Source organism: Schistocerca gregaria, chromosome 2, assembly GCF_023897955.1.
Source record: "Schistocerca gregaria isolate iqSchGreg1 chromosome 2, iqSchGreg1.2, whole genome shotgun sequence".
In the NCBI taxonomy this organism is placed as follows: Eukaryota; Metazoa; Arthropoda; class Insecta; order Orthoptera; family Acrididae; genus Schistocerca; species Schistocerca gregaria.
This window is the reverse complement of record NC_064921.1, coordinates 428,662,990-428,679,940: the sequence shown is the minus strand read 5'-3', so window position 1 is coordinate 428,679,940 and position 16,951 is coordinate 428,662,990. Positions and strand designations below refer to the sequence as shown.

Genomic DNA, 16,951 nt, shown 5'->3' with positions numbered 1-16,951 from the left:
CCTGTGTCCGTACCGAGCGAGGTGGCGCAGTGGTTAGCACACTGGAGTCGCATTCGGGAGGACGACGGTTCAAACCCGTCTCTGGCCATCCAGATTTAGGTTTTCCGTGATTTCCCTAAATCATTTCAGGCATATGCCGGCATGGTTCCTTTGAAAAGGCACCGCCGATTTCCTTCCCCATTCCGAGATTGTGCTTCGTCTCTAATGACCGCCTTGTCGACAATAATCTCCTCCTCCTGTTTCCCAGTAATTATACAGTAGTTTGTTGGCTGTGAGCGTATTGATTTTGTTGGTATGGCTACTGTCTATGAGTGTGCAGATTGCCGTCTCTGTAGATCACTGTTTCCGCAATTTTAGGCTGAAAGATGACTGAGATCAAGACAGAAGTAAAGGCTTGTTCATGTTACCTTCTCTCTTTTATGACTGTTTCTTGTTACGGTCAAAGTTCGGATTATGTTGGTAATTGTTTTGTGGTGATCTGTTAAAATTCTCTTTTCCCTTGTACTGATTTTGATTATGTCTCTTATTCCCGTACCAGTTGTCTCCGCTGTCATGAACTGATCATGACTGTCCCCTCTTACGTCCGTCATGATAACTGTGGTTATTGAATGAAAAAATACTGTTTCTGTTAGAATTGTTAGATTCCTCAATTTTGAGAAGATGTAAAACATCGCGAAACGAATCTTTATGGTGGACTTTTAGTAATTATATGCGTAATGATCTTGTAAATTTTGAAATGCATAGCTGGTTTAATGGGGAAGATGGGCTGTGTGGTTGTGTTAGATGCAAATTTAGTTGTATTATGTATTCGACAAATTGAATTAAAGTTGCAGACTGTGAACTTTCGGATTTTGGTGGGTTGACAAGCTTGTCCTTGACCTCACGCTGTGTTCTTTCAAACTAGTAAGCGGTAAGAAATGCCGTCTGAAATTCTTCTAATGAGTAAGACTGACGTGCTGTAGGTCGCATACACATAGCTGTTTCTCCTTCTAAAAGGCTGCAAACATATTGTAATTCACTGGCCAAGTAGGCGGTACGGAAAAACTGAATTTCTGAACCCAGTATAAAGAATGTAGCATCAGTGGGAAAGAATTTGAACTTCCTTACTGAAAAGAAATTTTTGTAGTCTAAATTGTAGTGTCTCGGAGTAACACTAAAATTGTGTGTTGAAACAAGTGCGGGGATGATCACGTTCATGAGCTACGTCCCTGTCTCGTGAAAGGCGGCCAAAATGTTGCTCTTGCACATATTCCTGTTCGCGCCCATGATGTATCTCATTGCAACCAATCGTAAAGTAATCAGGCGTCAAATTCTTCTCTGTCTCAGCGAGGTGACTGAGCAATCTATTTAGTTCCTGTTTCTGTTGTTTATTAATTGTCATTTATCCTCCCTCGAAGCGTTCTAGAGATCGGTATGCACCTGTCACAGTGAAATGTGGTGGTTGTGTACCATCAGAGTGATCGTCTGCGTTGTGCTTTCGGCATGTCTAATTGTTCTTTCACACTGAGGTCAGCCTTTCTTGTTTCAGCTTCTAAATGCTGTACTTGTTCCGAATGCTTTTGAGATTTCATTTGCAATATCGTAACCGCAAAGCCAGAAACTACCTAGTTAATCTTTGAAGTAATTAAAGTCTTGTCTTTCTTATATGTGTTTGTGATGTCTTTCACTGTCTCGTCAGCTTGAGCCTCTCTTTGAGAAAACTGTTGTTCTAACTGTGTCTGTGGAGCTGTCATTTCTTCGATTCTTGTAGTGACATTCATTAACTGTGCTTTAATTCCTCTAGTTAAATTCCCTTCGAAGTAAATTGATGTTTTCTTTTGCGTCGCGAGCAAGTGATTTGCTAGTATTTTGTTGTTTTCTCGTAATAACTGCTGAAGCAGAAGTCCGAGGTATTATGCTGCGCCGCACGGAGTAGCCGCACGGTCTGAGACGTCTTGTCACGGTCCGGGCGGCTCCCCCGTCGGAGGTTCGAGTCCTCCCTCGGGCATTACTGTGTGTGTTGTCCTTAGCGTAAGTTAGTTTGAGTTAGATTCAGTAGTATGTAAGCCTAGGGACCGACGACCTTAGCAGTTTGGTCCCATAAGACCTTATCACAAATTACCAAAGTTTCTTATACTGTAGTGAATACGTTATGTTTGTTGGGTTATGAATCAATTTTTTGTGTTTTCGGTGACGTCTATAGCTTCTGAAAATGTTTGCGTCATCCGTGCTGTGTTACTGTCCGACTGTGGAATCTGCAACATTTAATCTAGAACCTTGGGGGTCATCAACGAAAGAAATATTTTTATTCCCAAATATGTTGCTGTCTGTGTTCTGCGGAGTGTCTGTATCAATAAGAGGCTGACTGTACAGAAGGAAACAGCAGTATCATACATTGTTGTGTCAGAAATAGACTCTGTGTTATTGACAACTTAGAAGTACTTAAACCTAACTAATCTAAGGACATCACACACATCCATGCCCGAGGCAGGACTCGAACCTGCGACCGCAGCGGTCGCGCGGTTCCAGACTGAAGCCCCTAGGTTTCTCTAGAGTCAGGCATTTCTTCCCTGTCAGTTGCAACAGTTTTCAATGGATCTGAACGATAAGGAGACTTCAAGTATTACTGCTAAGTACGTTGGTTATGGCAAGGGGCATGTCTGAAACGATCTTTCGATTTAAAAACCGCTATTGTCGAATTTCTGAAGGAAAAAGGAGTGCAGGAACGAAAATTATACCACGCTGAATGGATTGCAGACTTGGGTCTTAAGTGGACTTGACTGCCCACTTCCCACAATAATACAGCACACAGTAACTTCTTTCTGATTTGATGAGGATGCATTTGAAAGGGGGACACATTCTGACAAATACAGTCCAGTTTCCAAAGCTCGCTGCTGTTAAAGAAAACGCGAGGTCTGAAGAATTCATTGTGGCCTTGAAAGAATTAGTTGTATAAAAGTTTTGAGGACACTGCCAATCTTCCCCGTGCTTTGGGCTGTTTTCCTGACAGTTTGCCATTTCAGTTGAAAGCCCTGTGCGTGTACAGACGTAAATAAGTGACCTGCAAGTTAATTGCAATTTTAATTATTTTTCTTAATTTCTCAGGTAGTGTTTCTACGTCTCCATAATGAAGTTACAAAATTGCTACAATCACAGTTTTTGTGTGAAATACGTTTCTGGGATTATGAAGCTAAATAAAACAGGATATGTAGGAACTTGAGTGCAAAACACTGAAATTGTCTACGTCTGCCCGTATGGCGAGAAGACGTGCCAGGTAGAAACTATTTCTTCAGAAAGTAAAAAATAAATAATATTGAAATTTCGTTTAGTTTGTGATTTACATGTTGAGAAATATAAAACCAAGCCGTAGGTAGTGCGACTTCCGCTGTTTTCCTGGCGGTTTTCTCCTCTTCCCCCTTCTCACGCTCAGACAGCATGCGTGCCGGCGTGCCGGTTGAAGAAATGTGCAGTGAGGCCGAGCGCTTTGGCACTCGTGCCTGGGCAAGGGCTGCAAGCCGAAATCTTGGCCTCCGCTGAGTTACAGCACGGTCTATACCGTGACCTCTTACACTCTAAAATCGATAGTCAGGCAATCGATGCTCAAAGACACACTGACCCAATCAACAATGACCGTTACATTTTTAAATTGGTTACTTAGCGTCCTTTAACATCAGCCTACTTTTGTGGCAATGGAGTACATACAGGCTAAGACAGGTGCTAGTACTTACCTTAGACAATCCGTCTGAAAGCTTTATATTTTTCTAAGATGTTACAGGAACTATGGAATGAAAAGTTAAAATTGTTTTCAAACTGAATCATGCATTTCTGAACGAAATTTATGGAAACAGGAAGGAAGAACACTTCATTCACTACCAGTATAAACAGTAAATTTTTAATCATTTATACTGGAACTGATTTCTTATACGTCAATAAATTTAAGAAATTTGTCAGAACAATGCATGACTGAACGTCCTTAATGTTTCTCTCAAGTAATAGGAACAATAAAAGACAGAAAATTCAGCATTACACAGTATTATTATGAATCGGCACTAATAATTTTGCAGTTCTCCGTGTTTTTAATGAAACAAATGCTTAACGAAATTTGTTCACTGTAATTTAGTGCAAAATAATCACCTATTTGCACCTATATCTGAAAGACTACTCTGTGGTTAACACTTAAGCGCCTGGCAGAGGGTTCAGGGAACCAACTTCATACCATTTCTCTACTGTTCCACCATCAAACACTGGGTGGCAAAAGTGAACACTTAATTCTTTCCGTACGATTTGCGATATCTCTTATTTTATTTTGATGCTTATTTCTTTCTATGTGGATTGGCTTCAATAAACTATTTGTGCGTTCAGAGGAGGAACCTAGTGATTGAAATTTCATTAAAAGTTATCAAAGCAACAAAAAGTGCCTTTGTTTTAATGACTGCCACCCCAACACGATTACCATATGCTATTTCACGGATAGTACATAACGAGCTGCCCTTCTCTGAAATTTTTCGATGTCCTTCAATCCTGTATGGTAATGATCCCATACCGCACACAAATAGCCTAACAGAGAACAGACAAGCGTAGTGTAGGCAGTCTCTTTAGTAGGCCTGTTGCATCTTCTAAGTGTTCTGCCAATAAAAAGCAGACTTTGGTTTGCCCTCCCCACATTTTCTACATGTTATTTCCAATTTAAGTTGTTCGTAATTGTATTTCCTAGTTATTCAGATGAATCGTCAGTCGTTAAATATATGTGATTCATCGTGCAACCGAAAGGTAACGTAGTCCTTTTAGTGCTCATGTGAATGACCTGACATAGTTCGTCATTTCGAGTCAACTGCCACTTTTCGAATTATACAGACATTGTGTCTAAGTCACTTTACAATGGGTTTTGATCTTGTAATGACTTTACCAGACAGTAAATGAAAGCATCATCTGCAGGCAATCTAAGGGAGCTACTCAGATTGTCACCTAAATCGTTTATATAGACTAGGAACAGCAAAGGGCTTATAATACTTCCCTAGGACAGGAAAGTTATCAGTTGTGTTTTACTCGATGACTTCCTGTCAGTTACTACGAACTGTGACTTTCCTGACAGGAAATCGCGAATCCAGTCAAACTTCTGAGACGATACTCCATAGAATGCAGTTTAATTGGAAGTGTCTTGTGAGGAACGGTGTCAAAAGCCTTCCAGAAATCTAGAGGTATGGAAACAATTTGTGACACCCTGTCTATAGCAGTCGTTACTTCGTGCGAATAACGAGCTAGTTGTGTTTCACAGGAACAATATTTTCTAAATCTGTGTTGACTATATGTCAGTAGACCGTTTTCTTCACATAACCTATTCATAAAGGTAGATATACCTGTGTCAGTAAATGCAGATACACTTTTATTGACTTACTACAGCCTAATCTATCCATGTTTGCCTTACTGGAGTATAATACGGAAAAATGTAGCCAATAGATATGTGCAAAGTTTATTGAAGATAACGAGGAAGGCTATCTGAAGCCCCTAAGAAGTTTCTGCACAGACTAATTCAGAGAAACTGTTAAATTAACTGTACTCTCGCTATGTATCTTTGAAAAATTACACACATAAAATTCAATACACAAAATGAGGGTTATTTATATTTTGAGGTGAAACTATTCATATTAACTGGAATCGATGCCAAAAGTACATTCATTTTTATTTCTTTTAGATGCAGTCACAGTTTCTGTGATTGTGAATCTCATTGTGTGACTGAATATAAAAGAAACAAAAATATAAAACATGGATAACTTTTCCCAACAGACATCACAATTCCAAAAAAGAACACCATGTGTATAACAAGGAACGTCACTAAATAAAAATCCCACAGAAAAAACGACCACTTAAAAATAAATAAAAATATAGACCTTATCTTTGCTTATCAATATGGTACAAAAACTTATTTAAATACCTACTATTAGAGAGGGACATTTTCAAAACAGAAATACCTTTGTCAAATTTGATAATCACACAGAAGGACTGTAAATGCTGTTTTGCATATTAATTTTCCTGGTGGTAATTTTGCTCTTAATTTCAGTTTCTCTCATAAACACGTCATGCTACTAGTGCAAGCTCTTCAAGGGAAAAAGCGGAATGTGTGAAGTGGAGTTTGTGAAGTGTAATGTGTGAAATGGAGTGTGGGAAGTGGAATGATTGAAGTGGAATGATTGAAGCAGAATGAATGAAGTAGAGTGAATGAAGTAGAGTGCATGAAGTAGAGTGCATGAAGTAGAGTGCATGAAGTAGCGGAATGTGTGAAGTGGAGTTCGTGAAGTGTAATGTGTGAAGTGGCGTGTGTGAAGTGGAATGATTAAAGTGGAATGATTGACGCAGAATGAATGAAGTAGAGTGAATGAAGTAGAGTGCATGAAGTAGAGTGCATGAAATAGAGTGAATGCAGTACAGGGAGTGTAAATGAGTGAGTGAAGTAGAGTAACTGAGTGTGAGTACATTGGAGTGGAATGAATGAAGTAGAGGGAGTGAATCTGTGTGAAGGAAGTAGAGTGAGCTAAGTAAAATAACCAGAATGGAATGAGGGTGGTGAACTGAGTGAAGTAGGGCAGGTGAAGTAGAGTGAATGAAGTAGAGTAAATAAAGTAGAGTGACAAAACTGGAGCAGCTGATGTAGTGTGAATGAATTTGTGACTGATGCGGTGTGAATGAATTTTTGACTGATGGGAAGTGAATATAGCGGAATGAGTGAAGCAGAGTAAGGGAAGGGGAGTTAGTGATGTAGAGTGAGCGAAGTGAGTGGATTGAAGTGAGTGTGTTGTTGAGTGAAGTAGAGTCAGCGACATGGTGTGAGTACTGTAGGGAGTAATGTGATGAGAGTTAAGCAGTGTGAACGAGATGACATGCAAATATATCTTTGTTTCTCTTAAGTTGAAATTACAATAATAATATTGTATAAATGTAGTGCAATTGTGTTTGGAGTTTGACTTTATGTATCTGCATAAATCGTTAAATCCTATTCAGTTTCATGAAATGATGGGAAGACATATAAATACTTCTTCTACTGTGTGCTTTCACTTGCAGGTCTTTGTTGAAGGAGATTCGGCAAGCGGGAGAGACTCGTCTGGTGTTGGATGTGGACGTGGAGCTGATCCCAGAGGTGCTGTGGCAGGCCAATGAAGTCAACCTCATGGGCCTCTACCAATCTTTCTTCATCACCTCACTGGTAGGCATGTTCAGGACGTTGCAACAGGTTCTTGAAGTAATATCCAGATTTACAATTCCGCCTAACTGATTTTACGATTATTGAACTGTGATACAGTAGTTTCTCCAGTTCTCTTCCTCATTTGTGGCTATTGCAGATCTCAGTTGCTCGCGGTCTGGACTTTTATCAACTGTTTGCGAATACTAGAATCCATGCATCATCTTTCTATTTAACCAGTAATTTTTCTCGACCCAGAACAATGACGTACTGTTCCTTGCATCCGACTTCTATGGTTCTGACAGTACTGGAGCGCCAAAGTTCACATTTTTTAAAAATCAATTCTCTGTTTTACTGACTAAATTATTTCATTAATCTCGATAGCCTCTTTTATTGCACTGATGCGAGTAGCACTTGACAGTGTGTGTACAAGCAGATATTGGACAAAAAGTATCAGAAATGAGGCATTACAAATGTGCTCAATGGGGATATAGACTTTGAGATAGTTCTCAACCAGCATGATTTACAACTTTTATATAAACAAATCGCACATGTCATCCAACCCGCCTTCCTCTAGCCATCCCGTCGCACAGTAGTCAGCATGGTATCTTATTCTGTGTTTATTTAAGACCTAGTTTAGAATCCTGGATATTATCCTAATAATTTATTTAACATTTAATTTATTACCTAACTAATTATACTTATCTCGATATTTACGTAACCCTTATAGTCACCGCTGTAATTTATTGGCGACAATGACCATTGCTCTATTTATGTCACCATTATCTTTACTGGTGTAATTTATTACCTAACTAGCTTACCCAGGAGTCCTCATCGCAATAATTTATTATCCAGCGTAGCCCCCGGATATTTTTACAAAATATCACAGGTCCATATATTAATTAATATAACTTATGGCACAATATGGCGACGCAGTCAAAAAATGATTCCAAAAAATGGTCAAAAACATTTTACAGGCATCGACACCACTATGATAACTATAAAATAGCACGAAATGCAAGATAATTAACAGTTACTGAGGTAATATAAATTTTTAGCATTGTTAATTATGAATAAGGATCTTAAAAAGAATTTAGATGCTGTAAGGAACTTGTGCTTACCCATGCAAAATAATCAGAAATAATTTGCAACATCATCATCCAAAGATACACGTATATTAACACAATTTCGAGTCTTTTATTGTTTAAGCAAGTTGGCCTTGTGCATATTGTAGGATACAATGGAACAGAAACATTTTTGTATGTAAACAAATAGAATGACAGAACAGTTCCATGTGCTGCAGCATACCGACAAGCTCGGGTAGGAAAAGAACAGATGTTATTTATACAAGAGCAGGTTGCTTATCATAATGTACGAGTATCATTAAAGATTTATGATTCTGATCATAGCCATCAAAACCTTCTTAAATAGATTGGGTGGGGTTTCGCAGTGTGTATCACTTTACAGCGCAAGGATACAATATAGCTGTCAAGCTACTGCCATCAAACATTTAGTGGTGACAAGATACATTAATAAGTAGAAATTCAGTACTTCACGATTACACTATTGACAACAAGGCATCAGAAACAGTAACAACTGTGTCGCTATATGCTGTGTGAAGCAGTAATGGTAAGTGTAAAACAAACTCTTTCTTTAAAGATAGTATCAGTGCTGCACTTATAAGAGGGAATCGGTAATTTCAATTCCTGTGCGATTATTCTACATGTGCGATCTGAAAAGCAGAATATAGTGGCATTAGTGTGTTTTGTGACTACAGTTCCTTAGCGAAGATTACATCTGAATCTTTCTGGCAGATTAAAACTGTGTGCTGGACCGTGACTCGAACGCGGGACCTTGCGTTTCGCGGACAGATGTCCGTTCGATTCTCGGTCCGACATACAGTTTTAATTTGCCATGAAGTTTCATATAAGCGCACACTCAGCTGCAGAGTGAAAATCTCATTCTGGAAGATTAATTCTGTTTAACAGTGAGTATTTAATTCAATTAAAATTGCCTTTGAGACGAATCCGATGCAATTCAGTACTCATAAACCTTGCTCTTAATACTACACACACCAAAAAAGTTTTGCATCACCCGGGTTCCCAGAACTCCTGCAGACAGACGTTGAACGTGGATATTGTATCACAGACACAGTCCCTTTGACTGTTGAGAGATGTCACTAAACCCGCCCAAAGATGTAAACAATCATGCATGAGCAGCGCCTATTAGACGGAGGGGGTCCGACAGCCGATCAGTTCCAGTCATTCCACCAGAAAGGAGGTACACGGCTCGTGTTGTCTGTAGTTCAACCATGCCTAGACGTTCAATACCGCGGTTCGATCGTCTGCGCATTGTTACTTTGTGCCAGGAAGGGCTCTCAACAAGGAAAATGTCCAGACGTCTCGGAGTGAACCGAAGCGATGTTGTTCGGACATGGATGAGATACAGAGAGACCGGAACTGGCGATGACATGCCTCGCCCAGGCCGGCCAAGAGATACTGTTGCAGTGGATAAATGCTACCTATGGATTATGGCTCGGAGGAACATTGACAGCAACACCACCATGTTGAATAAGGCTTTTTGTGCAGCCACAGCACGTCAGGTTACTCAAACTGTGCGCAATAGGCTGCATGATACGCAACTTCACTCCGGACGTCCATGGCGAGGTTGCAGTTTGCAACCACGACACCATGGAGCGCGATACACATGGGCCCAACAACATGCCCAATGGACCGCTCAGGATTGGCATCACGTTCTTTTCACCGATGAGTGTCGAATATGCTTTCAATCAGACAATCGTCAGAGACGTGTTTGGAGGCAACCCGGTCAGGCTGAACGCCTTAGATACACTGTCCAGCGAGTGCAGCAAGGTGGAGGTTCCCTGCTGTTTTGGGGTGGCATTATGCGGGGCCGACATACGCCACTGGTGGTCATGGAAGGCGCCGTAACGGCTGTACGTGAATGCCATCCTCCGACCGATAGTGCAACCATATCGGCAGAATATTGGCGAGGCATTAGTCTTCATGGACGATAATTCGCGCCCACGTCGTGCACATCTTGTGAATGACTTCCTTCAGGATAACGACATCGCTCGAGTAGAGTGGTCAGCATGTTCTCCAGACATGAACCTATCGAAGTCGTCTTCTGTTCATTGGTAGAATTTTGGGAAGATGTGGTGCATCTGTAAAGGAGATCGTTTATGAAACACTAATTCGGCCTATTCTTGAGTACTGCTCGAGCATGTGGGATCCCTATCACGTCGGACTGAGGGAGGACATAGAAGCAATTCAGAGACTGGATTTGTTACTGGTAGGTTTGATCATCATGCGAGTGTTACGGAAATGCTTCAGGATCTCGGCTGGTAGTCTCTAGAGGAAAGGAGGCGTTCTGTTCGTGAATCGCTACTGAGGAAATTTAGAGAATCAGCATTTGAGGCTGACTGCAGTACAATTTTACTGCCGCCAACTTATATTTTGTGGTAAGACCACAAAAATAAGATAAGAGAGATTAGGGCTCGTACAGAGGCATATATGCAGTCATTTTTCCCTCGCTCTGTTTGGGAGTGGAACAGGGAGGGAAGATGCTAGTTGTGGTACGAGGTACCCTCCACTAACGCTCCGTATGGTGGATTGCGGAGTATGTATGTAATTGTAGATGTAGAACATGCCTGGGATAGATTGAAAAGGGCTGTTTATGGACTGTATGACTCACCAATCACTCCTGAGAGATCTACACCGAAAAGCCGTTGAGGAGTGGGACAAACTAGACCAACAGTGCCTTGATGAACTTGTGCATAGTATGGAACGACGTATACAAGCATGCATCAATGAAAGAGGACGTGCTGATCGGTATTAGAGGTACCAGCGTGTACAGTAGTCTGCACCACAACTTCTGAAGGTCTCGCTGTATGATGGTACAACATGCAATGTGTGGTTTTCATGACAAATAAAAGGGGCGGAAATGATGTTTATGTTGATCCCTATTCCAATTTTCTGTACATATTCCGGTACTCTCGGAACGGAGGTGATGCAAAACTTTTTTTTTGATGTGTGTAATAACAACCTTAATTTATAATTACAAAAAGAAAACCAGCGACTTACTGATTTGTGCACTTGTACTGAAACTTCCACAAAGAGAGTATTTTTCAGTCTCATTTGAACAAAAAATGTTTCACTGATTTTCATACGTGCCGAACATTCAGTAAACAATCAGAGAATCCATTTCTGACAGATTTCTCAACAGAAACTTTGAGTACTCTCGAAAATAAATCATTATTCAGATTTTGATGCAACTACAAAAGATATCAAGATTTTTCAAAATCCTTTTAACACCGATATGTTCATTGTTGCCTGAGAATGTCAAATGCAAATGGCCGATTTACAAGGTAGTGATTTTTATAAAGATAAATATTTAAATTCCTCTTACACATTTGGATCAGTTGTTTAAATTTACTCTTGCTTTCTTCTCCACTTTCGGCACTACTTATCTGTGTGAGAAAAACATTCTCCAAAATGAAGTACAAAAAAATATTTACCGATCCAAAGTAACTGGTTATCATTTGAAGTCACTACTGATAATTTCGGTCAGTAAACTTAATCCAGAACTTCATATAGTTGTTGAGTGGGAAATTATAGCTAAATAAATCTCACTAATCATTATTACGGTGCTTAGTTTCATTATGTAAGTAGGCTATGTGTCTCACTGAAGTAAGGTATATTTTAAGGAAATCTCGAATAATAAATTAGAGTTGAAATATCCAGTTACATTATGTGTATGTCTGTTAATGTGTATCTTAATTGATCTTATAATAAAAGCAACTGGTTATTGTACGTATTCTGTATGATTTATTTGTGTTGTAAATTTTACACAGTCCAGTGTCACTTCGGTTAATGAGCGTGATTCATCCCTGAATCTTCCTCGTAATTAACTGTCGTTAAGTGAAACACTTTTTCTGTAGGAATCCATTTAGAATAAGTAAAATCGTTCCATACCGAGACAATAGGAAAACAGGTTTACGATATAGTAATGTAATCTTTTATTTTTAGGAGAGTAAATCCTGTTTTAGGACAAAGTTGTCTGAAGATGTTTGTTTATGCCCATGTATCAAAATTTAGTGGAAGATACATGGTATTATCGTTAAATCGAATCTTGGCGTGCATATCTATTGCTTTATGGGTATCCGTAGTGAATACGCGTCTGTTACCGACGACGAAACAGAATTGGAATTCATAAACAGATACTGCAAGGGAAAGGGTTGCCAGACGCCGGCGAAGAAAATCCTCTTGCAACATCATTGCAGAGAATGTGCGGCGCCGTCGCGGGCGGTACGGGTGGCGATAATTGCGGCTCGAAGCGCTTTGCGATCAGTTCTGCTGACTGAATGTATCATTTACGGGCTTTCCACTTTACAGAGCGGTAGTTTATAGGAGGACGCGTGACGTAGTGTTTATTTATGGTGGCCAAAGAAACAGATCCAGACGAGAAAGTAGGTTTGAGATGGTTATTAAAGACTGAGAAAAATAACACTTAACAGACTATGCAAAACATGATTCGTTAAGCGAGTCAGTGTTTTCATTTTCTTCTACTCGTTTCTCGAATAACCCTTTATGGGAAGCGCTCGATAGGCAAAGATCGACTGTATTAAAAAAAAAAAAAAGTGCGTCAGATCGCATACCTTGCGTGTCTGGCGTGTCACCGTGAGCCGGATTGATGATGTTCGCGGGCCGGTTTTGCCTGCGAGCCGTAGTTTGATGACCCCTCGTCTAAGGAGAGAGAATGTCGGGTTATATGAACCAAAATAGAAAGCTATATGAAGATGGTATCTGTTCTTTCGGACATGTCCGAAAGAACAGATACCATCTTCGTAAAAATAGGGCTTACTGGCCAATGATCTTCTTCAGTGCGTATGCACTCACATTGCTTAAACTCTTACGGCAATCGGTACATTGACTGCTGCGTGTAATGAGTATAGTGGGTAGGGGCACTACAAATGTAGTGTGTGGACAGTAAGCTGGAAATGTGGGTCTCGTGGGAAGCGTGCCAGAGATAAGTGCGTGCAGTCGCGTTATCCTCCGTGTCCTCGATGGCTCAGTCGGACAGAGCGTCTGCCATGTAAAGGGGAGATCCCGGTTTTGAGTTCCGGTCGGGGCACAAAATTTGCAACTGTCCCCGTTGTTATTTATCAACGCCTGTAAGCAGTTAATGGTATGCATTTCATTGCAAAAATAGAAAGCTGGTTGGTGGTATTTGGACAATCAGAGACAACATCTTTCGCGCTTTTTGGTGCTGGGTGAGGCTATTCACGCGCGGTTGAGGAAGGCTGGTGGTAGAGCACTGCATGAGCGTGGCGAATACGCGTCTGTCTACATCGCTTGCTGTGAGTTCACTCACTCGGTATGACATGGAGCTGACGCACAGAGTGACGGACAACATGCGGGTGCCCTCGCCACGCGGGTATGCAAACGTAGACTCTCCAGTCTACATAACTACGACACTAATGACCCCGGCAGACGTTCAGATGCATTTAGGATTAGAGTTTCTTTTTAGCTGTCGATTTTCTATGTTTTCTATGGAGAAGGTGTGTGCTTTGTACCTGAGATTCCCCAAGTGTTACCGCAGTGCAAGGAAAATTAATGTGATAACAGAATGGTTCAAATGGCTCTGAGCACTCTGGGACTTAACTTCTGAGGTCATCAGTCCCCTAGAACCTAGAATTACTTAAACCTAACGAACCTAAGCACATCACACACATCCATGCCCGAAGCAGGATTCGAAACTGCGACCGTAGCGGTCGCGCGGCTCCAGACTGTAGCGACTTGAACCGCTCGGCAACTCCGGCCGGCTGTGAGAACAGAATATTGAATCTTATTGAAAGATATTGTTTCATTTGTGGAACCGTATATTTTTGTAAAATAATAACTGATGAATTAGTGCTTGTTTTCCGTCAACATCTAAAATCGCACTGAGATTTAGAAATATTTTGAACCGAACAAATTAAAATCGAGTGAGGTAGCGCAGTGGTCAGCACACTGGACTCGCATTCGGGAGGACGACCTTTCAAACATGCGTCCGGCCTTCCGTGATTTCCCTAAGCCCCTTCAGGCAAATGCAGGGATGGTTCCCTTGAAAGGGCACGGTCGACTTATATCCCTAATCGAATGAGAGCGATGACATCGCTGTTTGGTACACTCCCCCGAATCAATGAACCAACCAAGAAACAAATTAAAAAGATTTTAACAGTGGACGTTACATTTCAGATGTGTTACGACCTGTCGCTCTACCCTTCATTCGATTCCGGCGAAACCCTACGTTTCAGCTGGATAATGCACGACCGCATGTTGCAGGTCATGTGCGGGCCTTTCTGGATACAGAATATGTGCGACTGCTGCCCTCGCTAGCACATTCTCCAGAGATTTCACCAACTGAAAACGTCTGGTAAATGGTGGTCGAGCAACTGGCTCGTCACAATACGCCAGTCACTACTTTTGAAGAACTGTGGTGTGGTGTTGAAGCTGCATGGGCACTAGTACCTGTACACGCCATCCAAGCACTGTTTCACTCAATGCATAGGCGTATCAAGGCCGTTATTACCGCCAGAGGTGGTTGTTCGGGGTACTGATTTCTAGGATCTATGCACCCAGATTTCGTGGAAATGTAATCACATGTCAGTTCTAGTATAATTTATTTGTCTAATGAATACCCATTTATCATCTTCATTTCTTCTTGGTGTAGCAATTTTAATGGCCAGTACTACATACCTCTAACCGTTAATCATCATTCGCATAAATTTCCCTCAAGTCCGGTGCTAGGTGAAGTACATTGTACATGTGCACACTGCAAATTCGCAACCTGTATGTAAGTGAGTGCAGGCGTGGCTACGGACAAGCCCTCACACAGTTGTGACAGCTGCGTGGCCTTGTACTTGAGTCAACGCTTGTTATTAGCATAGGTAATTTTCGACAACTTCCGCCGACGTTCACGAAGCGTATCCGCGCTCTCAATCGCACACCGCCGGCGTGTGTCGGCCACGCGATTGCGCCACGCGGTTGTAGGGCTGTAGTTGGTGGTCAGCTCTTTTGATGATAGATGATATAGCCCAGAGCGGTTTACAGTTTTGTTATGTCTAAGTAATAGCGATTTTTTGGAGTTCGTTATTTATCAGGAAAGGTTTCCGTTCGTGGAAATTTCGGCCTTTTCCTGTGGGAGTCAATACTTCCTTTTCGAGGGTAAAATTTCCGCTTGGTGTGCTGCTAGTCTTATCTGTGAACTTCCTAAGTAGAAATGTAATGATTTTCATAGTATTTAGCGAGCATTCAAAACTGTTAAACACTGTGAGTATTCACAGACCATTTATTAATCGCTGAAATTACTATTCTTCGTGTAACAGCTAGGAGTGAGAACCTTGAACGGTCTACGAGAGACTGAGATTACGCTGCAAATATGAAAGGTTGAATACAAGCTGTGCTCACCTTCGTTTTCTCATTTCTGTATCTGAATGCTGGAACAGACTTTGTAACAAATGCATACACAAAACAGTGGCAATATGGAACGGATTTGTCTATTCATTTATCGTATGGATTTATAAGCACAGTGATAAATAGAATGCAAACAATATTACAGGTAATTTACAAAATTAACATAACCAGTTGCATCATTCGGTGCTACCAGGAAATAGAAGTATCACGATAGACCCAGTTGGGACATTCTGTAATTATATGACGAACAGTTTGCCTGGCTGCTCCACAGTCACAATTTGGAATTTTATTACCCCATCTAGAAACAGAGTCTATGCATCTGCCTTTATCAGCGCGTATTCTGTTAAACATTGTCCATATACTGCGCGATTGATCAAAGGTAAGGGGTTTCTTTCTGATGCAGAGCAAGTTCTGGTCATGTGGAGGACTAGCCTCTGTCTAAGAATCGTTCTCGTGAGTCCTATAGGTTGACCTGAGATGTGTGCAGTTCCATGGCTGTATTCATGATGTTTTTTCTTGATCGAAGCCAGTTACTTTTAGGATAACCTCATCTTGGAAATGAATGGAAATGAGTGGCGTCATTGGCCGGGGCAGGTCCGGCCGCCTTGGTGCAGGTCTTATTACATTCGACGCCACACTGGGCGACCTGCGCGCCGGATGGGGATGAAATAATGATGAAGACATCACAACACCCAGTGAGAAATAGACAGAAACAGTCGTGAACGTGGGCTTCAAAAGCTCTAACAGAGAAGCCCAGGCACTTTTAAAGAATTATGTATAAGTCCTAAAAACACAAGAGGGGACGTGGTTTCTCACCCAGACAGGACTCCGAATCACGTTGTGACTACTTCCAGAATACCACAGAACAAAGCTCGCACCACCCACATCAAATAATAATTTACGAATCTGACACATGTAAACCTGATACACCGCATTTTCCCAATCATTTAGTGTCGAGGAAATAACAAGGTTTACTTTCCCTACAACATTATCTATGTGATCGGCCAATTTAAGTTATTCGCAATTATAATCTCTAAGTATTTAGCTGAGTTTACACCCTTCAGATTTGTGTGATTTATCGTGTAACTGAAATTTAACGAATCGTGGATGACTTCACACTTTTAATTTTTAGAGTGCATTGCCAAATTTATACCATACAGCTATCTTGTCTAAATCATTTTGCAATTCGTTTCGATCACCTGACTCCTTTACAGCACGATCATCTGCAAACAGTCTAAGAGGGCTGCTTAGATTTTCTCCCAAATCGTATGTAGATCATGAACAACGTCGAATTGTCGATGTGACGCCTCGTGTACCATTGCAG

At 41.0% G+C, this 16,951-nt stretch overlaps 1 protein-coding gene across 1 annotated transcript in view; it reads left to right on the top strand.

The window, feature by feature from the left end:
- The window catches only part of LOC126324336 (glutamate receptor ionotropic, kainate 2-like), a 219,385-nt gene that overhangs the window by 98,602 nt on the left and 103,832 nt on the right, over positions 1–16,951 (top strand). Inside the window, exon 6 of the mRNA XM_049994950.1 lies at positions 7,036–7,177. Coding sequence (XP_049850907.1) covers positions 7,036–7,177 — 142 coding nt within the window. The remainder of the gene's footprint in view (positions 1–7,035; positions 7,178–16,951) is intronic.